Source organism: Monodelphis domestica, chromosome X (assembly GCF_027887165.1).
Source record: "Monodelphis domestica isolate mMonDom1 chromosome X, mMonDom1.pri, whole genome shotgun sequence".
NCBI lineage: Eukaryota > Metazoa > Chordata > Mammalia > Didelphimorphia > Didelphidae > Monodelphis > Monodelphis domestica.
Genome location: NC_077235.1, coordinates 2128576 through 2150112, shown reverse-complemented (window position 1 = coordinate 2150112; position 21537 = coordinate 2128576). Strand labels below are relative to the sequence as shown.

General features: G+C 55.2%; 1 protein-coding gene across 9 annotated transcripts in view; it reads right to left on the bottom strand.

The window, feature by feature from the left end:
• The window catches only part of DLG3 (discs large MAGUK scaffold protein 3), a 107581-nt gene extending 87467 nt beyond the window's left edge, over window positions 1–20114 (bottom strand). For 3 of the 9 annotated variants that reach the window (XM_056809282.1, XM_056809284.1, XM_056809285.1), the window contains exons 1-10: window positions 19380–20114; window positions 16395–16448; window positions 16076–16126; window positions 15241–15365; window positions 14681–14850; window positions 14374–14510; window positions 13790–13934; window positions 13400–13559; window positions 10729–10885; window positions 10489–10591 (exon numbers count right to left, since the gene is read on the bottom strand). In XM_056809282.1, the coding sequence (XP_056665260.1) occupies window positions 10489–10591; window positions 10729–10885; window positions 13400–13559; window positions 13790–13934; window positions 14374–14510; window positions 14681–14850; window positions 15241–15365; window positions 16076–16126; window positions 16395–16448; window positions 19380–19733 (1456 nt within the window). In that variant the 5' untranslated portion in view covers window positions 19734–20114. Of the gene's footprint in view, window positions 1–10073; window positions 10278–10488; window positions 10592–10728; window positions 10886–11632; window positions 12051–13399; window positions 13560–13789; window positions 13935–14373; window positions 14511–14680; window positions 14851–15240; window positions 15366–16075; window positions 16127–16394; window positions 16449–19379 lie in introns of those variants that run through there. The other 6 variants (XM_007507602.3, XM_056809281.1, XM_056809286.1 and 3 more) reach the window with 5 other exon arrangements.
• Window positions 20115–21537: the final 1423 nt, after the last annotated feature.

Sequence of the window (21537 nt, the reverse complement as noted above, 5' to 3'; positions counted from 1 at the left end):
GGTTCAGTTGGACTCTTTTTAACAAATGTCCTCTAGGTTACAGGTGCTTGGCAGTTCTTGCCCTCTGGAGGCTTACATTTTACTGCAAGGACTCCTGAGAATCCCTCAGCAAAATGAAGTTAAAATTCAAACCGTGGTGTATGAATAGAATCAGTCTCCTTTGTCTTCCTCTGTGTTTGAGTTCATCTATTCCATCACCTAATTTTGAGAAGGGCTTCACCAGACACGAGATCTAGGAACAGTAAGGAAGACACCCACATCTGGACATGGCTAACGCGGGCTTGTTTTTTATAAAAGATTTTGTTGTTCCTTCTTGTTTGGGTTTTTTCTGGGGCAAGGGAAGGGAATGAGTTGAGAGGAAAGGGGCTTAGCAATAATATCATCCCAAAATGGAAGGAATCCCCCCCCCCAGCATTTTTTAAATGCATAGGAGTCGCTAAGTGATCACCGTAATGCAAATATCAACACTATGGAAATGGGTCTTGATCAATGACACATGTAAAACCCAGTGGAACTGCTAATTAGCTATGGGGTGGGGGGGGGGCACACACAGATAGAACATGAATCATGGAGCCATGGAAAAAATATTCTAAATTAATTAAATAAAATGTTTTGAATAAAAAAATAAATAAATGCATAGGCGTCAGGAAAAGTTCAGAAGGAAACACAAATGGGATGGCTGTGAAACTAATAGTTTGAATTTATTAGAGAATTTAAAAGAAAAGAATGCTGTATGTGATGAAGATCTGAAATTTCTTTTTTGCAATCATCTTCAGGTGCTCTAGTTTGTCTATAGAAATGCTCACTTTTGTTTTTCATCAAATTAAAAATTAATTTTTTTAAAAGCATTCTATGGGCAAAATGAAAACAAACCAAAACAAAAGCAGGCCTGGATCTCATGTCCTGGTGGGAAGACCTGTCCCTGGGAATCTGGCTGGCCGTCTTCTGTCCATTTGCCATCTCTAAGGCCCTACTGGCTTGCTAGTCTCATACGGGCTCAGCAAGGTCACTGTGGTAGGCAGTGTGGCACGAATTTAAGGTTAGAGTCCAAAAGACTTAGGTTTGAATCCTTCTTTGGATGTGTAATTTCAGCTCTGCATGCCTTGACTTCTTCAGCTGGAAAATGCAAATGGCATTAAGAGCAGCTCCCTAGCTTCTGGAACTCCTCTAAGGATCACATGAGCATGTGTAAGAAGTGCCTGAGAAAATGTGAAAAAGGGTTCTGCCTAGAACCTCTAACTGAATATAAGCCTCTGGAGGGCAGGGACACTTGGAGGTTTTCTCTAGATCCTCAGCACTTGGCACAGAGACATTTAGTAGGACCTGCTAAATAAAGAGCTGTTGATCGAATGACTTGTGCAGGGTCACACAACTTGAAGGTGCCAAAGGTTTGCTTTGAACCCCGACTCTACCCACTAACCCATGCCACTTGGAGAAAGGTCAAAGGGGGCAGGAGATTCAAGAACCCTGGTCTACCAGTCACTGTAGAGAGCAAGTCCTTCCAGCAGTTTACTCCTCTGTCAAGTGAAAGGGCCACATCTGATGACTTCTAAGGTCCCTGTGTCAGCGCTAACTGATTGCAAAATGTGGCCAAACCTTTGGGCCTGTTGAAACCCATGCCTCTTCCTTGCCTCCCTTTGGGAGCACCCGAAGACCCTAAGGAATCACCTTTAGACAAAGGTGCTTCGCTCTAGGTAATGCAAGAGGAACAGAAACGACAATGTTGTCAGCTTTCCAGTTTATGGAGTATCTTAGTACAGAACGGCTTGTCCTACTTAACAAGCAGGCAGGCCCATCAACGCTGGAGCACCCAGCTTCCCAGCAAGGCCACCTAACTTCTGCTAATGTATTTCTGTGTTTTAGTGCATGTCAAATTAGAACCTCTGCAATCAAGTGCCCTCAGTAGTCACTTCAACAGTTAGGGCAATCGAAATTCCTCAGTCTCCATTAGACTGGAAAATTGGTCCACTTTAGACCCCACTTCTGGCAAAGGGCCCTAGAAAGTATGACTGCAGGGACCTGGAAAGAGCTCTTTGGGCCCATGGTGGAAATCATCACAGAGGAACACTTCAAGAATCCCTCTCTGGGTGAAGAGAATTCGAGCCCAAGAATGCTGGGATCTGTTTCTATGATACCAATTACCAGGGTACCCTAGCCAAGCTCCCAGGTTCAGCCTACTCTTTAACTACCAACCTCTCTCATCTTGGGGAACACAAGGGAAAGATAAAAAGATGGCTCTGCTTGAAGTGCCTATCACAGGCCAGGAGACAGGGAGGAAAGCCCCTTGGCACAGGCAGCAGGAAGGATTGAGTAGAAAGCTAGGCAGGTCCACAGGAGCTCAGTAAACAGCTGTGAATTTCAAGGACCAGCAACCTCTGGCTCCTAGTTCCATCCCTGTCAGAGCAACAAATGCCTTCATTGTGGGATTCGAGACAACACTAGAGGATCACCCTGCAAGAGCCCTTGGAGGGATCTGAGCCCAAGTGACCAGGGCCCTCCCTCCAGGCCTTCCCTAGTGCATAGGGGAGGCAAAACCAAAGCAATGGCCCTTGCCTTTGAGGACCTTCGGAATGACTGCAATCCTGCTTCAATACATGCACAGAGTCAAGACACACTTGTAGGGTCAAGGTTGGTGAAAATCATCATCAGGACAGGAATTCCCAGAGAGGAAACTCCTTCCCCCAATGCAGATCAGCAATCTTCTTTACACTCAGACTCTGAGAGGTTAAGTGACCTGACTAGAGCCAAACAGCCAGCTTGGGGAGGTGGGGCTTGAATTCTCTCTTTTTTTTCTTTTACACACACACACACACACACATTTATTTACCAATTACATGTATGAATTCCCTTTTTTTATATCTTTAACAATTAACAACATGCATGAACTCCCTTTTCTTTTCTATAAATATATAAACACATCTATTTACCATCATATGTCTGAACTCCCACCCTTTCTCCACTGTGCCAAGTTGAAACTTGTTTCTCAAGAGAGCCCTTCCAAGAAGTTCCATGGAGACTGGAACAACCTCCAGGAAGTGATGCAGAGCGAGAGGAGCAGAACCAGGAGAACATTGTACACAGAGACAAACACACTGTGGTATCATCGAACGTAATGGACTTCTCCATTAGTGGTGGTGTAATGTCCCTGAACAACTTGCAGGGACCCAGGAGAAAAAAACACCATTCATAAGCAAAGGATAAACTATGGGAGTGGAAACACCGAGAAAAAGCAACTGCCTGAATACAAAGATTGAGGGGACATGACAGAGGATAGACTCTAAATGAACACTCTAATGCAAATACTATCAACAAAGCAATGGGTTCAAATCAAGAAAACATCTAATGCCCAGTGGACTTACGCGTCGGCTATGGGGGGTTGGGGGGGGGAGGAAAAGAAAATGATCTATGTCTTTAACGAATGCTTGGAAATGACCAAATAAAATATATTTAAAAAAAAAAAAAATAAAATTAAGCCATGAAAAGACTAAAAAAAAAAAAAAAAAAAAAAAAAAAAGAGAGCCCTTCCAAGCCCTAAGCCCCTTTCCTACGACGGGAAGACTGCCTGCTCTCCTCTAAATATCCACTGCTCTTTTCACATCCCCCTGGGAACTGGCACAGTTGCCCAGCTCAAGGGCTAAAATGGGTCTTGGGGAATCATCTCATCCAACCCCATCAAGTGAACAGCTGTGCAAGGCTGGGTGCTATAGACCCAGAGGTTCCAACAATAGTCTCTTCTCAAGAAGGGGGATGTGGACTCTCTCTGAGAGTCTCAATGAGCAGGAGTGGACAGACGGAGGAGGCCTTCTTCAGGAAAGGGCCCCCAAGCTGGAGCTTGAAGAGAAGTAAAGTAGGCAGAGAGAGCATTTCAGGCACAAGGAGACCAGGCTGGCTGGCTGTAGGAGTGTGAAGGGGCATCATGGGAGACACTGGGAGGGCCTCACCTGATAACATATGGGATGGCCTCATTTTTTCCCCCAGAAAATGCACTTTGAGAGGGGAGGTGTCTGGGGATTTGTAAGAAGCATGGCTATAGTTAGGCAAATTTATTAAAACATTTTGGGGGGTGTTTTAAATTGGGTTAACCCTCTGCCCTAGGAAGCCTATTTTGGCATTGAATGGAAGCTGGACTGGAGAAGGAAGAGATGGAAAGCAGGGAGGTCATCAATTAAAGGGCTATTACAAAAATCCAGGTAAGAGGTAAGGAGAAACTGAACTAGGATAGCTAAAATTTGAGTGCAGAGAAGGGGCTGCAGTTAAGATATGGGGAGGGGGGAGATGCCATGGGGAAAGAGAGGGAGAGAGAAAGAAGGTGGGAGAGAGAATTCAGAACAACCCTTGAGGTTACAATGCTTGGAGACTGGGGACAGTGCCACCCTCAAGAGAAAGGAAACAAAGAAAGCCTGAGAAGAGCTGAGGTTCAAAGGTGAAATGATTTGTTTAAGGCTAATTAGTAGGAGAGTGAGGTCTCCTATCCAGTCCAGCGGCCCTGCTCAGTTTGAGGCTTCCCCACCCCCTTTCCCAGAACTGCCTTTGAATCAAACCAGGATTGAGGAAAGCAAACACAGGTAAACAAATGCCCCTTCTCTTTCACACAGATGACTAGGAGGCACCTCCAATAGCCATGATGCCTTATTGGGTTCCCGGGAAAGGCAAGCCATAAATAATAAAACGACACAAGCCATCCTTGTATTTGATGAAGCCAAGCAAACAAATCCTTAGTGCTCTCAGTGTGCCTAGGACCTCAAGCAGGTTCCTTGGGATCCTTCTGTGGGCTTCAAGCTGAACACTTCTCTAATGATTCTCTTTTTGTCCTCCCACCTTTTTTCCCTCCTTCTGTCTCTCTTCTTCCTTTCTCTCTCCACTCCTTCCATCTCTCTCCCTTCTCTTTTTCTGTCCTTTCCCCTTTTCCTCTCTTCCCCCTTCTGTCTCTCCTTTGCATCCTTTTGTTTCTCCCCCACCCTCTTCCTTCCCCCTTTCCTCCTTCTCTTTATTCATTTTCTCCTTCTGTCTCTCCCCTTGGGCTCTTCCTTGCATCCTTTTGTCTCCCTCTCCCTCCTCTTTTCCTTCTTTCTCACGGTCTCTTCCTGTTTCTCTCTCCCTCTTCTTTCTCCATCTCTATTTCCTTTGTCCCTTCTGTCTCTTTCTTCCCCCCTTCTCTTTCTCACTTCCCCTGTCTGTGTCTTTGCTTTCCCTCATTCTCAGTTTTTCCCTTCCTCTCTCTCTCTCTCTGTCTGTCCCCTTCTGGAGTGCTCCACCCCTAATAGCTCCCCACACCTTCCTGGCACTTGTTGGTATCAGACCACAAGTACCTTTAGGTCAAAGAGCAGGCTTTCCAAGTTCCTTCCTTTACAACTCCAGTCAGTACCGAGGCAGAGACTGTACCCAATAAAAGAGGCAGAATTCATTTGGGTCCCATTCCATCTGGTAAGCAACTTTAAGTAATGGAAGCAGACACAGTCCTCAAAGTTTCTTTCTTCTAGCCTCAGGTGAATTTGAGAGAGAGAGAAGAAAAGCTCCACATTCCCCGTCCCCCGTCCCCCTCCCAATCCTTTTCTAGGGGCTTCGAAAGCCTCTCCGTCTTTCAGTCTCAGCCAAGCCAAGACAAAAGGAGGGCAGCTGGGCGTCCATCTCCATCTGACACAGTTCCTTAACCTTGTTGGTGTTCCAGACCCCTCTGGCACTCCAGTGGAGCCTACAGACCTCTTCTCAGAATCATGTTTTTATGTGATTAAAGGAAAGGCCAACTTTCAGTCAGAGGTTAGTAACAGGAAAGATGCCATCCCCCCCCCCCAATATATCCATAAGTCCATGGAGCCCCGGTTAAGAAGTCCTGATCTAACATAAAGGGAGATTGGACCCATTTTCCCATTGGGGGTGGGGGCGCATTACTTTAGTAGGTAAATAGCAGCCCTGACTCCTCACCCTGCAAGCCTTATCCTTCCTTCGGTCATTCCACCCCCACCCGCCTGGACTTTACATTCCAGTTCAGAGTGCTAGGCATAAATGAGTGTTTCCGGGTTTACTTAAGTGACCAATTTCTGGCTTGTCTTGGAATTCTGCATTGCAACTTTTCCAGAAAAATCTCCATGGTTAAAAAAAAAACCCAAATCGAAGAAAAATACAAAACCAAAACCAAGTGCAAACCAAGAGATCCCTAAGAGGAAGGTCATTCTCTCTTGGATGACCCCCCCCCCAGTTAGAAAAATCATTCCACTACAAAAGAACGTGGAGAACCCCCTTAGAAGCCAAACGTCGACACTTTTTACAACAGTTTGAAAGCTGGACTAGACACACTCTCCAGACTTCATGTGATTTTTAGGAGCCAGGTAGAACTGTTGAATTTATGATGGTCTGAAGCAACTGAGAATGAAGCTGGGAAACAGCATCCCTCAGCAAGCACCTCTCAGTTAGCAACTCCTATGTTTCAGAGCAGTGGCAAAAAAGGGGGGGGGTTGGGGGAGTAGGGGATCAGGAAGCCTACCAAAATCAAGCCTGGAGTTCTAGGCACTGTGTTACAAAGAGGAAACTGAGTGCCTGATCTCTGGCAGGTCATTTCCTTCTGTTAAGGGGGAGGGAGGTATTGGACTAGATATTCCTAAATCCTAGAGCTAGGTCTCAGAGGATGCTTCTGGCACTAAATACAGGGATTCTGTGCTGATGTCATCACTAAGATTCTGTCCAGCTGGAACCCTAGGCCTGTCACCAGATGTCAAAGTTGGAAGAGACCTCAGCCCAAGCTATACCTGACAAGAATGCCCTGTGAGAAGTGGTTGCCTTTGCTTTGCTTAAAGACCTCCAGTCAAGGGCCCATCTCCTCCCCTGCTGGCCCCACTTGGCCGAGTTGTTCCATTAAAGCAAACCTAACTTTGCTTCTTCTAACTTCCACACACACACACACACACACACACACACACACACACACACACACACACACACACACACACACACACACGGTTCCGAGCTCGGACAAGATTACTAGGCCACTTCCAGCTAGCTCCAAATCCTTGGTTCCTTAGATTAGAAGAATGAAAGAAAGGGCATCTCTTAAGCACTATGCCTAACCCTGGATATGGAGAGGAAAGGATTCCACAGGAGAAAGTGGGGGGCCAGCTCTGCTAATAAGGGGATCCTCCCCAAGATGCCTTCAAACAGTACATCTCCTTATTTCATGGAAATGAGGACTTGCTCTGGAAGAGGAAGGTTTCTTTCTGCACAGCTCTATTTAGGCATCAGGAGTTAAAACATTGGTTCCCCAAGGCCCTGAGCCCTCCATTGCACTCTGAAGCACTTGCCCCCCACTTTGGTCCTGCTCTTCTTACCACATAAACATGTCCTATTCCCAATGGGTTTTCCTTCTTCCTTTGTCATTCATCTCCCTCCCCTCCCCACTTTGTTGGCCCATCCATGCCCCAGCCTGATATGTGCAAATATATATATATATATATATATATATATATATATATATATATATATATATATATATATATATATATATATATATATATATATTTCCTTTTCTTTTCTGTTATCAGCTGTTGTTGAGGTTGTTTTCTTGGGGGGGGGAGCTCCCCTTCACATCCATGGAGTATATAAGAAGTACACCTGCGCAGTATGTATGGGTATCTGCTGCCTTTCCCCACATTTCTTTTGTTCTAAAATGTTCGATCTGGACGGAAACTTTGAGGTCACCTCAGGGCCTCTCAGATCAAGTCCACAGGGGAGTGGAACAAAGAGCTGCCATCTGGTTCCAGACAAATGATCTACCCCTACCAAGTGGCTGCATGACCTTGGACAAGTCCCTTCCCCTCTCTGGGCCTCAGTTAAAATGAGAACATTGGATTCATTGATGTTTAAGATCTTTTAAGCTCTCCCATCTTGTGAGCTTTTATCCCTGAGCCTTAGCTTCCTGCTCTGCAAAATGAAGGAGTTGGCCTAGATGACTAATGGCACTTGGAGGTCCAGATTTCTGCCACCACGAACCTCTGAGCCCTTGGACATTGCCAAGTAGTAACTCTGAAGCTCTCTGAGGGCAGTGGTATAGTAGATCTGGACCCTGTGGCTTTAGACAAGGTCTCTATGGGCCTCAGTTTCCTCACCATCACAATGAGGGGGCTCATTTCTAAGATCCTTTTCTGCTCCATAGACATGCCATCTAAGGAACAGCCTCAATGGGCCTGGATGGCAAATACAGGCTAGCTGGCTGTTCTGCCAAGAGATTTTAGTTGTATGAATTTCCTTAGTAGACATCCCCAATAATTGGCCTTTATAACATACTCTGGAAAAGGGTTACCAAAAACCCTCCATTAAAAAAACCAGCTTCCCTGGAACAAGAATTCTGAGGGAAGGGGGGAAGGGGGAGAGAACTTGATTTTTTTGCATGTAGGAGCCCCAGGGGAGGCATGGAACAAAAGGAAAAAATAATTCTATGCTGGCAGCTGCCCTTAAGAAGAAGAGATGAGCTCAGCCCTCAGGGGGAAAGAGGCAAAGTTGAGCAAATGAAATGGGGCACCTAGGAAATATGCTGGCCAAGCAATGGAGCCTGGGTCCAGCCAGAGCGCTGAGATGGAGATCGAGCGAGTGCCTGGGAGTGGAAGGATGGATGTTCGATCTAGTGGGGCGCACCAAAGAACTAAGCCCCGGAACAGGTGATAACTGTCCAAGGAGCAGGAAAAAGAAGGGGACAAAACCGAAGCAAACCAGGGCTTCAAGGAGGTGACATTTGAGCTGGGCCTCTAAGGACTGGGGACCAGGGTAGAACCTTTGGAAGACAGGAAGCAGGAAAAGGCTGAACTGAGCGCAGAGTAATCCAATTTAGCCGGAGCATAAAGTCCAGTAGCTCACCCAAGGAAGGCTGGGGCTCAGAAAATGGAGGCACCTGGGAGAAAGCTCTCCAGCTTGAAGGGGCTTAGCCAAGGTCACACAGCCAGCAAGTGGCAGAAGTTCAAGAGCATCTCTTTGGCCTCCAAATCCAGCACCCGCGCCAGAAGTGTGGCCTGGCCCCGGGAGGCAGGGGACCGACCCACAAAGCAGACTGGAAGGCTCCAGTAGCCAGGGGCAAAGATGCTTGGGAGCTTCCTCATCCCCTCCCTGGGCCGCCAGTGTTTTCCCAGAGGCACTTTTGTATGGTGGCTGTTCATTTGCTTCTGGAGAGGTCCCGGCTTCTGGCTACCTTCTCTCCCTCCTCTTAGTTCTCTCAGTGCTTCCTCATAAATTCCCTTCAGGTGCCCTGTGCCCGGGCAGCTTTGGAGCTGGTGGTACCTATGCCTGCCCCGAATCCCCCACCCCGCCACTGGGCTCGCCTGGAGCTTCCTCAGCTCTTACTCTCTGGACCTCCAAGGCAAGGGAGGTGCACTGAAGGCCTAAGCCAGAATCGTGTCTTTTTAGCGTGGGGGGAGGCAGCAGGGGACTCCTGGGTCTCAAAACCAGAAAACAAGTTTTCTCGGAGGCAGGTGTGAGCCAGGGGCAGAGGCCCAGACTTTGCCCTATTGTTGCTATGGGCCCGGCAGAAGCCCAGGTCTGGGGAGGGGCGTCGGCGGCAGGCAGGCAATCCTGGCCACCTGGGAGTCGAGGAGAATCAGGGAGATGGGGCACACCGGACCACCTAAGCACGGCCCTCCAGGTACCACCAGGACTCCCCCCTTCCAAGTGGGAGTCAGTCCCCCCAAGCTGCAGCAGGGTCTGATCCTGGAGGCACAGCTGCGCCCCGAGGGGGAGCCCAAAGGCCGGCCATGTCCCCGGAGGCCCGAGTTCCTCGGCGGCGACAGAAGCAGGCCCTGAATGGGATCAGCCGCCTTCCAAAGGCGAACCCCACACCTCCAACTCAGCTGGGGTCCGAGGCAGCGGGCCCCCCCTCCCGGCTCCTTGGAGCCAAGGCCAGGCGCCCTGAGAGAGGGCAGAGGAGTGGGTTGTGCCGTTACAACAGAACCCCTCTCCCCCAGGCCGGGCCTTGGGCTCGGGGCGGGGGGGGGGGGGGGGGAGGCACCCCGGCAGCGGCGGCGGCGCGGCGGAAGCAGCTGGGACGGACGCACCACGGGGAAACTGAGGGCTCCGTCTCCCGGCCCACCCCAGCTCACCTGGTATGGGACCCGGGGCCTCGAGCTCCGGCCAGTCCTCCCGGGCTCCGTCCTGCGCGGGAGGCCGGGGACACAAAGCGGGGCGCTGGAGGGGGAGCAGCGGCGGCAGTAGCAACAGCAGCAGGAGGAGGAGCAGGCTGCGGCCGCGGCGGCGGAGGCGGCGGGGCGAGGGGGCGGGCCCGCGCCCGAGGCCGCCCCGCCCCCGCCAATCGGCGCCCGCGGGCCTGCACTCCCGGCCCGAGGTGAGCCTCCCGGGCACCTGGGCCTCCCTGTCATTTGCATACGAAGCCCCGCCCCCGGCCCAACACAAAGAGAGCGCGCTGGGACCCAGCGCCTGCTTTCCCGCAAAGCCCTGAGCCGAGCGGTCGGGGCAGGCCCTGGGCATCGGCGATCTGGGAGGGGTGGAGCCTCCTACCTTCCGGTCTGTACTGGGCCACGATGGTGACCGACTGGCCCGCCCGCTTCAGCGCCGCGGCGGCCTGCTCGTGAGTGGCATTCCTCAAGTTGACTCCGTTCACCTGGTCGGAGAGAGCGGCCAGGGAGTGAGCCGAACCCCGCCTCCCCCAGACTAGGGGGCTTCCCAGAACTGCCCCTCCCCCCAGGAGTGACGCCGGCGTGGCCCGGCCCCGCTCCGCTCCTTCCTCTGCCCACTCACCGAGAGGATGCGGTCTCCTCGGCGCAGCTCCCCACTCAGGTCGGCCGGCCCCCCGGCCAGGATGAAGGAGACAAAAATGCCCTCTCCATCTTCTCCGCCTACGATGTTGAAGCCCAGGCCGGTGGAGCCCTTGTGCAATACAATCTTCCGGGGCTCTCTGGGGGGGTTGGGGGAAGAACAGCGGAATCAGCCAGGACAGAGGCCAGCTAGGGCAGGGGCTGCCCGGCTTCCTTCTCTCGGCAGCCTCGGGGCTCTTCCCATTGCAGCCCCCAACCCAGAAGCCTCTCCCGCTCTCCACCGTCCCACCGCGACGGGGTGCCGCGGGGAGGGGTGGGGCAGGGAGAAGCAGCAGCCACCTAAGATGGTTAGATCTGAGTAGATTTTCTGAGGTCCGGAGCCCCCTCCCAGCAAGCACCCGCTGACTTAGTTCTACAAGCTGCAATTCCCAGCAGCCTTTACGACTAGATACCGAGAGAGATCCACACACACCCAGCAGTCACAGCTGCAGCAGGGCTTCTCTTAGGTGGGGAGCCAGAAAAAAGGGGGTGTCTGGATGCTTACTCGAACTGGGGAGGGGTCGAGAAAAGCGAACCCCAGAAGTGCTGACGGCCCTGGGAGCCCTCCCAAAGGGGACGGGCACTGAGCAAGCCCAACTTGTCTTTCCTTAGGGAGGGCAATGCCAGGGAATAAAGAGCAAGTCTCCCATTCAAGCCGGAGCCCAGAATCTCGAAGCCAGAACCTGCGGCCCTTCCTGCTCCTCTGCCCTCAGGACCCAAGAGGCCAAGCTATCCAGAGGACCAGAGGCTGCCCAAGTCCTAGGCCCTGGGAGGTGGAGCAGGAGCTGAGGAAAGGCCTTTCAGGAAGTCGGTTAGTCAGTGAGGACCCCCAGACCCACTCCTCCTACCTGGCATCCTCTCTGGGCCTCAGGGCCCTGGAGGAGGAGGAGGGGGCCAGGGCAGTGGCTGAGCTCAAGGTGCCCCCTTGGGGCTGCAGGGTCTCTTCACAGGCACTCAGCTGTGGCCCTCTGAACAGGACGCCCCCAGGGCTTTCGGCCCAGACCCCCTCTTTATCCTCCTCTTCCTCCTCCTCCTCCTGGGGGGCATCTTCTTCCTCATCCACATACTCATCCTGGTAGTCTTCCTCCAACCCCTGCGCCTCTTCCTCTGGATCCATGTCATCATTGTCATGGTCACAGTCTTCCTCATCATCATCCTCCATGCCCTCATCATTGTCATAGTCTTGGGCATCGTCTTCATCTTCCTCAGACTCCTCCTCCTCCTCCATCCCCTCATCATTTTCCTCCTCCTTGTGGTAGCTGGCATCACTGACCTGGCATTCCACCTCCACCACCTCCTCCTCGGGCTCTTTGGCCTCCTCCCCCACCCCCTCCTGCTGCTGCTTTTCCTCCTCCTCCTCCACCTCCCTCTCTTCCTCCTGTTCTACATCCATATCCTCCTGGTTCTCCCCCTCCTGCTGCTGCTCTTCTTCCTCCTCCTCCTCACCGCCCTCCTCCTCCTCCTCTTCCTCCTCCTGATCCATGAACTCCTCCTCATCCTCATAGTCTTCATCCTCCCAGTCCTCCTCCTCCTCGTCCCTGGGCGGCTCCCGATCCTGGTCATCGTCCTCCTCCTCCTCCTCCTCCTCCTCCTCCATGCCCTCCTCTTCCTCCTCCTCTTCCTCTTCCTCCTCCTCCTCCTCCTCCTCCTCCTCCTCCTCCTCCTCCTCCTCCTCCTTGTCCTCCTCCTCCTCCTCCTTGGGCAGCTCCTGTTCCTGGTCTTCCTCTTCCTCTTCCCCCCCCTCCCCCTCCTCCCCTCGCTTGGCCTCCTCATCCTTCTCCTCAGCCTTATTCTCCCTGCCCGACTGCCAAGCTCCGGCCACCGCCAAGAGGCTCCACTGGGGCCCCATGGTACGGCTGGGCTCCCCAGGCCCCGACTCCTGGGCCGCCTTGCCCGACCCCTCCCACGGCTGCCTCGCCCCCCGACTCATGGCCCGGACCCGAGCTGCTTAGGTCTCGATTTGTCACCCCTCAGCTGGCGGTCCTCAGCGCGCCTGCGCCTGCGCCTGCGCCTGCGCAGTGCCAAAGGCGGGAAGAAGGCGCCTTCAAGGCTCTCAGAGCACCGGCCTGAGGGGGGGAGGGGGAAAGGGGGAGGGGGAGGGAGGGCTCTAAATGCCTTGAGGCGCTAGGCCTTGCAGGGCCTGAAATCCACAGGGGGCACCACAGCCTGAGGCCCACTGCTCCAGGCCTTCGAGCCCAAATCTGAGCAGTCCAGGAACTTGGTAGTTCTCCTTCTAGAATTGGCCAGCCATCCCTTGAGCTCCACACACTCCACGGGGCTCCCGTGGGTGAGCCAAAGGGTCCCCTCCCCCCATCTGGGCAGCCGGGAGCAGACGCGCCCCCTGCCGGCCTCTTGCCATCCACTTGCTGCTTTTTCCTTGAGGGGTTCAAGGGGTGGGCCAGAGAGCCAAAAGCTGGGTGCCAGGGTTGTCCAGGCTGGAAGGGCCCTCCGAGGCCCCTGATTGGGCAGAAGAGGAAGTCACACCACAGGGAGTGGGAGACACTTGCCCAAGGCCACCTGACTGAGAGCCCAGAGGGATGAAGGGAAGGGACCAGGGGCTGACCTCCACTGTGTCCCAGGCTCAGCAGGGCAGGGTGGCCCCCGGAGGTCCTTACCTGGTGAAGTCCTCCTCTCCCAACATGTGCCGGGGAATGGGGGAGTAGCGGGATGGGGGGACTTGGGGAGGAGCCGGATAGGCGACCTTGCTCTCCACCGCCCCTAGATAGCCCAGACTGGAGTTATGGCTTATGTGGTTGTCAGCCAAGGCAGAGAAGGCTGCAGTTGGGGAAGAGAAAAGAGGCAGGGCCCGCCTTACCCCCAAATCCCGTCCAGCAGCAGCCGCCACGGCCCTCCACCCTTGGCTCTCAGGGTTCTGGGCTGGCCAGAGCAACCCAGAAGGAGGCTCTGGAGTCTTCACCCTCCCCAATGCCAGGGATCTTTGGCAGCCGTGGTGGGCCCCAGAGAAAGGGAAGAGCAGCTGTGGCCAAGGACATGTGGGTACGTACTGCTGGCATAGTCCGGTGGTGCATACATGTCGTTGAGGTGCACGCTGCCTGGTTTGGCCACCTTTAGATACACCATATCAGATGTGTTTTTGAGGGATGCCACAGCTTCCTCATGCCGCACATCCTGCAGGTTGGTGTTGTTCACCTGTGGGCAGAGAGGGGAGGGCTGGCACACAGCAGGAGCAAGGGAAGCAGGGTAGGGGACCCAAGGTGAAGAGAGCACAATGAACCTTCGCAACCATTCGCAAGGCTCCTCTCCTCAGGAAGCTGTGAATAGGGATGCGTGAGCCCCCATTTAGCTGCTCTGGGGGGTCAGGGACATTTGGGACTCCACGGGCTCTTTCGAAGGCCCTTCCAGCGCCCAATCTACTACAGTCCTCTGACCTGACTCAAACTCTAGACTGAGGGGGAAGCCACCTCCTAAAAAAGAATGACACAGCACAAATGGAGCAGACCATCCTCACTTAGTAATATCTGCTTACTTCTTTCTCCTGCAGAGCGCCAGAGAGGCCAGCGATAACCAGCCCTCCTTCTTCCACACCCCCATCCCTTTTGTCCCTGAGAAGGGCAGAGCAGGGTCTCACCGCCAGCAGCCTGTCCCCAATCTGCAACCTGCCATCCTTCTGGGCAGCACCTCCCTCAATGATCTTCGTGATGTAAATACTGTTGTCTCCTGGGATGTGCTGATTCCCAATTCCACCTGCGATGCTAAAGCCCAAGCCTGGTGCAAGAGACATGATGGGAGGCAAAGATTTTACTCTCACTACAGGCCATCCACCTCTCTCCCCTGGATCCCTCGTCAAGCCCTGGATGAGTGAAACCCAAGCCCACTCAAGATGGAGGGTGGAGAGAAGGGCCCCAAGCCTGCCCATCCCACAGGGGTCAGCGCACCTTTGGGCCCCTTGAGCAGGTTGACCTCCACCACAGTCTCAGGCGGCGCCTGCCTCCTTCGAACAACCAAGCGCACGACAGGGCCGGCCTCCTTGAGGGCTTCCACAGCCCGGCTGTGGACAACCTCCGAGACATCCACCTCATTCACCCGCAGCACACAATCATTCACCCTGTGGAGCGAGTGCCCCGTGGGACAGTACCTCAGTTGCTTTCCACCCTACCACTGGACGACATGTCTCACCATAGCCCCCCTGAGCAAGTAGTGGAGGCATCAAGGGAGGTGAAGCAACCTGGCCCAGGCCACAAGGCTAAGTTAAGGCGGAGCCCCTGAAGCCTGGTCTTCCCATTCCCGGTCCACTAGTCCATGCTGTCTCCTATGTGCAAGGGCTCTGGAAACATGCCAGTACGGCCACTGTGAGCCATGCTACCTCCCTACCTTTCTGCCTCTGGGGTGGGGGCTGGGGGTGGCAGCGATGCAGGCTGGGCTGAGGTAGGGGGGGAACCATCTCCAAACATCTCATATGTCTGCTGACCCCGTGCCCCCCTCCTCCCCAGCTCACCCTAGCCTCCCATCCATGGCAGCTGCCCCGCCTGGGATGATCTTGGTAATGAAGATGCCAGGGTCCTCAGGGATATGCGGGTTGTCAATTCCCCCTGCGATGCTGAAGCCCAAGCCCGAGTTCCCCTGTAGGGGTTGGGGAGAGAGAACCCAAGTAGGTTCAAGTAGGAAGTGAAAAAAAAAGCTTCCTGAGCTCTCCCTTCCCTCCTTCCTGGGGCCGGGTCCCCCAGTAGTCAGGAAGGCTTGTGTGTGTGTGTGTGTGTGTGCGTGCATGTGCATGTATGTGCACACGTGTGTGTGCTGGGCAGGAGCTGTCCAGTGCTAGGTGAAGAAGGAGGCTGGCATATATGGACTTTTAGGGTTCTGGCTACCCATACACACACGTACAGTGCTCCCTGCTCTCAGCCAGTGGGCTAACTTCCAAGAAGGCAGATTAGCTCCGAGGCCTTTGGAGAATGGTATGAGGGAAGCTCCAGGGACATTCACCCCATCCCTCTCACCTGGAAATGAGATTTGGGGCCCCAAGGCCAAGAATGAAGAGGGCCTTTGTGAGAGTTCAAGGGAGGAGATGGGAGAGAACCGGGGAAGAGAAGCTCGCAGCTCTATCCCTCAGTTGTAGTCCTAGTCTCTGGAGGCTCCCATAGCTCATGCTGGGCTACTATTGTCAGGAGGCCTCAGTTTCCCCATCCCCTTCCTCTTGGACCTACTAAAACCCTTTCCTTAGCAACTTCAAGCATGGATGTGGCCTCAAGCCTTTCCTCTTAAGGCCTGTTCTCCCCTGGTAGGTGTCTCCTGCTGCCCCTGCCTCTCTCTCTGTTCCCTGAACACAGACTTACCCGTTCCAGCACAATCTCCTCATATTTGAACATCCCATCACTGCCATTTACCTGGGGAGAGACACAGACACAGACAGTTCTTTCAGTGCCTTCCTATTCTTCCATCCTCCCACCCACCCATCTTCCTGTCTTCCCAAACCCCACCTCCCCTTCCCTCCACAGAGTAGGAGGGCCTAAAATCCACCCTAGGTGGGGGCCTCTTCTGGAACAGATTCTGCCCTCTCCTCCACACTCCAACCCCTGACAGGGTCCTGATGGGCTTAGCAGAAGACTTGACCGGAGCCATGTCCTCAACCCTGGAGTACAGGGGAACACTCACCGAGAGACTTGGCTCCAGGGTCTCTGCATTCACCAAGATGGGTGCTGGGCTGGCCTGAGAGCAGAGACAGAGTATGGAAGAAGAAGCCAAATGGCCTGGGCACTGAGCCCTCTAACCTTTCCTTCCTCCCTCCCTCCATCTCTCCTTCTTTCCCTCCCTCCCTTCCTCACTTCCCTTCCTCTCTCCCTCCCTTCCCTCCTTCCCTCCCTTCCTCCTTCTCTCTTTCTTTTTTCCTTCCTTCCTTCCTTCCTTTTTCCTTCCTTATTCCCTTTCCTTCCTTCCCTCCTTCCTTCCTTCTGTCTTTCTTTTTTCCTTCCTTTCCTCCCTCCCTCCTTCCTTCCCTCTTTCCTTCCCTCCTTCCTTCCCCATCAAACTGTCCCCTGAGCTGCCAAGACTAGGGCACACATCAGACACTGCTTCCCACTTGAATTAGGAGTGAGATGTCCTCTTCGAACTAGACCTGAAGAACACCCAAGAAGCCGGCTCCCCTCACCCCTCCGTGTGGAGCAGGGATCCATCCATTCCCCACCTGGGGCCCGATTCTCTCCAGCCCGCTCAGCACTGCTTCCCAGAAAGGACTAAGGCCAGGGAGGAAGGCAGGCCAGGCCAGGGGACATGCTCTCATCTAGAGGAGAAGCTGGGGCCATACTGGACTGTTGGGGATGCAGCTCAAGCATCTTTCAGGGGATGGGAGGGAGCCGGGGGGCTAGTAGTAGTAGTTGTCCTCCCCCAGAAAACAACTTAACATCTGAGAGAAGGCCAGACAGACAGACACTACATACAGCATGATCACACACATGGCCCTTCCTCATATGAGAACACTCTTCTGGATAGACAGACAGTCGGCTCCCCACCCCCGCCAGTGCCAGCTCTCGCCCCCGTACCTCCTCTCAGCCTCCCTCCCCAGATCCTAACAACCCTCACACTTCTGATCATTGGCCCTGGGGATCCAAAGAAGACCCAGTGGCCCCCGCAGCATCGGTGTCACCAAGGAAATTGGAGGGGGTGGTGGAGGGGGGAGCAGGGAGGGAGGACATGCATTGGGGGGGGGCTGCTGTGGCCTGACTGCATCCCCCGCACCCTGATGTTCTTCTGAAATGGGGATGGATGTGAGTGGTTAGCTGCTGTCGGCTGCCAGCTCTCTGCCAGTTCTCCACCTTAGCTGGAGAACTGATCGGCTGATGCCAAGTGTCTCAGGGCAGACTCGTTTGTCCCATGTGTGCACAGCATGGGGGGAAGAGAAGCACACAGACACATGGAGAAGCAGGTAGCCACCCGTGTAGCCCGAGCACATGTCTCTGGGAAGATGGGCCAGGCTAAGCCAATACTGTCCATCTCCCCACGGCTTCCGGATGGGATGAACGTGGGGGGAGGGGGCTTCAGGTCCCCACTCTCCCCCAGTCCCTGGAGAAGCAACCCTAGTCCACAAGGCCAGCTTCCCTCTTGTAGCCCATGCTAGCCTCCAGGCAGGGCAAGGCTCCTTGGGATGAGGAGGGTTAAACTGGGAGGAAGACGGGCCGGGCCAAAGGATGGAGATGGGACGGAGGGCTGGCCAGCGGGCAGGCTGGGGGAGAAGCCAGAAGCTCTCTGCCTTCCTAGCCTGGTCCCTGTCCCTCGTGGAGAAGAGAGGATGTGCCAGAACGGCCAGCCTTGGGGCTGAAGCTCAGGGAGCCATTAGGCAGCCCCCCTCCCAGCTCCCCCTCCTCACTCCTTCCTCAGGGCTTTGGCTCAGGAGCTGTCAGTAGAGATGGCCACAGCCATCCGCCCCCTGGCTCCCACAGCGTGCCCAGGACGGTCCTGCTGGCCCAGGAGCTGTCAGCAGAGCTGGCCACAGCCATCCGCCCCCCTGACTCCGCCACACATGGCATGCCAGGGCTCTGGTTCTGCTGGCCCAGACTCCATTTTGCTGCCTCACACATACATAAGCTTCTTCCATTTTCTAAGCTGGCGGCTAGGCTGAGAGCAGAAGCCGAGGTTGTGCCCAGCACCCAGGGAGCTGGCAAACAGCTCAAAGTCAGGAGTAGAGGGAGACCCGGCTCCTTCCACTCCATCAGGAAGCCTCACAGGGAGGGACATGGCACACTGGGCCAGCTGCCTAGCCCTCTGCCTTGGGCTGGGCACCATGCCCATGGTGTGCCCACAGAACAAGCTCGCCCCACTTGTCCCCCCACCATTGCCCTTGTCCTTCCCCCACCCCCCACTTCAGAGACTGAGCTGCTGTTCTGGAGACAAAGGAGCCGAGCTCCGAGGGAGGCCCAGCTGAGCACCTTGGACAATAGAGTCTATCCATCTGCCCACCTCCACCGGTCCCAGCAACAGGGCAGCACTACTGAGCGGTGGGTCCCTGGAGCCCTGGAGGTGTCACTTACCTCCTCCCCCTCCCCTGCCCATCAAACTGCTCACAGAAGAGCAGGCTAGATGCCAAGCTGGAGCTCGCACGCGCGCACACACACGGCCACATGCTAGCAGACACATACATTTAGACATGAGAGCCCATCCAGGCATACATGCAGAGACACCCACCCCCACCCCCCCACACAAAGAGACCTGTGCAGAGCTAGCTCAGAGCCATCTCACACACACACACACACACACACACACACACACACACACACACACACACACGGATATCCAGGCACATGGAAACCCAGAGAGCCCTCCCCCCACATACATGATTTCACTCTCATACACAGAGAAACCCACGATTCCTCTTCTCCCCCAGAGACTCAGCCCCCCCCCCCCCCGCCCCCATGAAGGAAGAACCTGATGGATGCCAGAATCCAAGGAAATCTGTCCCTCCCCATAGCGAGCAGCCACACGGCCAGATTCTTCCCCTGCCCAGACCCCCCCCCCCCCACGCTCTCTCTCTCACACTCCCTGCTCCCCAGCTGCATCACTATTTTCTCCGAGTCCTCCGAGCCCCGGCTCCAGCCCCCTCAAGCTGCCATCTTCGGCAGCCCAGCCCGCCGCTCCCCTGGTCCGTACCTGTTCATACCAGTCGCGGTTGGTGCAGGTGCACTCGGGCCACCAGCCAGGGCCGCTGCCATTGAGTTTGGGGGTGCTCTTGCCAGGGCCAGGTTTAGGGGTCACAGGCCCCACATCCCGGCCGGTGGGGATGAGCTTGGCTTTGGTTCGAGGGGTGGGGGCAGCCCCCGCCTGGGAGGGCAGGGTCTGGGAGCTGTAGCCGTAGCCCCCGCTGCTCCCATTGCCGCCCCCTCCTCCATAGGGGTCGGGCACCTGCCAGTCCCCATAGCCAGGTGGTTCGAGGCGCCTGAGAGCAGCCAGGCGTGTCGCCTCGTAGCACTCCGGGCATTTGCAGCAGTGGTGGTGTTTGTGCATGGCACTTGCCCCTGCTGCTCGCCCCCCCCAGCCTCCGGCCACTTCTACCCCACTGGGCTCTCTGGCACAGTCACAGGGCTCTGGCCAGGCAGGAGGGGGAACCCGGGGGGGAGCTCGGGCTGAGCGGGGCCTGGGGCCGGGCGGACGTCCTGGGGCCTCTGCCCCAACGCTGCCCCGACCCCAAGGCTCCCCCTCCAGCACTGGTGGCTCCGTGTCGCCCGTGGTGGCTCCTGGGCCCAGGCCCAGAGGTGGCTAGGGGGAGGGACCAAGGGGAAGGGAAGGCTGGCTACTGAGAGAACCGCACCTGCTCTGGTCCCCAGGATGGAGCTGAGTGGAGTCAAGAGCATCTCTCCCTGGCTCCCAGAGCAGTTGCTCTCAACCAATCAGTGTGCAGATCCAGGCAGAGGCAGCAGCAGCAGCAGGAATGCTAAACAGCAGCTCCTTAAAGGGACAGAAGCATCTACCACTACCTACCCCCCTTCCCTTGCACAGCAACCCCTCCCCCCTCCCTTTCCCAGCCCAGCTCCTGAAATCTTGGGAGAGGACCTGGCATGGAGTGGGACCCCCGGGCTGCTCTAGCCTCCACTATGGAAGCCCTCCTGTCCCCCATCCCCCATCCCATCCATTACCACTCTCTGTGCCCACCGGCATTTAGGAGAGAGCTGTTAGAAGAAGCTTGCCCGCTCTGGGGCTTGCTCCAGAGGGGAGAGCCCTGGGAGGGGGCTGGGGCTGGGCCATGGGGATCCTTTAACTGAGAAGACTTGAAGGCAGGCTGTGCTGCCTCCTCTGGCGCCCCTCCCTCTCCCCTTTTTTGGCTCCCACCGTCCCTGGCCGTGTAGTGCTGCTTGACCAGCGACCTCTAAAGCCCAGGTTTGGCAGAGGGTGCCGATTGCCCCCCTGGGGCTTCTGAGGGCTGTGTGTGTGGGGAAGACCCCAAAGCTCACTCAAGCTGGCTGGAGAGGGCCTTAGGGACAGATCTCCAGGCCCTCCACAGGCTCTTCCCCCACCGAGGAGCCCGAGAGAACAGAACGGAGGAAGGGGGATCTAGTGTGAATGGGCAGGCGAGCTGGGGCTGGGAGGGCTCAAGAGAATGAGGCCCAGGGCTGGAGGTGGGCTCAGGAACTTGGCTTTTGGCACAGGGCGAGCTGGAAGCTGCAGGAGCCCCTGCAATCAGCCTGACCCCAGCTCCTTGGACTCTCCTGTGGCCCACCTCCCGGGCATCCACCACCACGTCCTGCTGCTCTCCGAAGGCTTTCCTGGCCCCAGCTGTCTGCCTCTGCTTCTAGTGGGCCAGGGGAAACCTTAGGAGTGGCTGTGCAGTTCTTGGGGCCAAGGGGAGAACTCCATCAGGCGTGGGACCTACTGGCCTCTGAATGGCCAAGCCTATGTGAATGGTTCTGGGGGGCATTCATGGTCCTTGGCAAACGCTCCAAGCACCAGATCCCTTTCCTGGAGCCAGAGCCTCTCTACCTTCCCTGTTCCGCCCCCGCCCCCCCACAAGTCCTGGAGGGAGGACAGACCGCCCAATCTGAGACCTCCTTCCTCAGACCTCCTTCCTCAGCCTGGCCACCAAGGAGAAGAGAAAGAATGGGCCCATCCGACTTCTCACCCCAGTGGGATGAGCCGATGCACCTAGTAGGAATCCCGCCTTGAACCCTTCCTAGCAGCTGGACCCTTGTTGAGCTTCCTGCTCCATCCAATGGAGCTCCTGGTCTTCTTCCCCTTGCCCCTCCCTCCCAGAGCTTTTGGAGAGGAAGTGCCAGAATGGGAGTTCTGATTGGGGCGCTCTGCTACTGCATCCCCA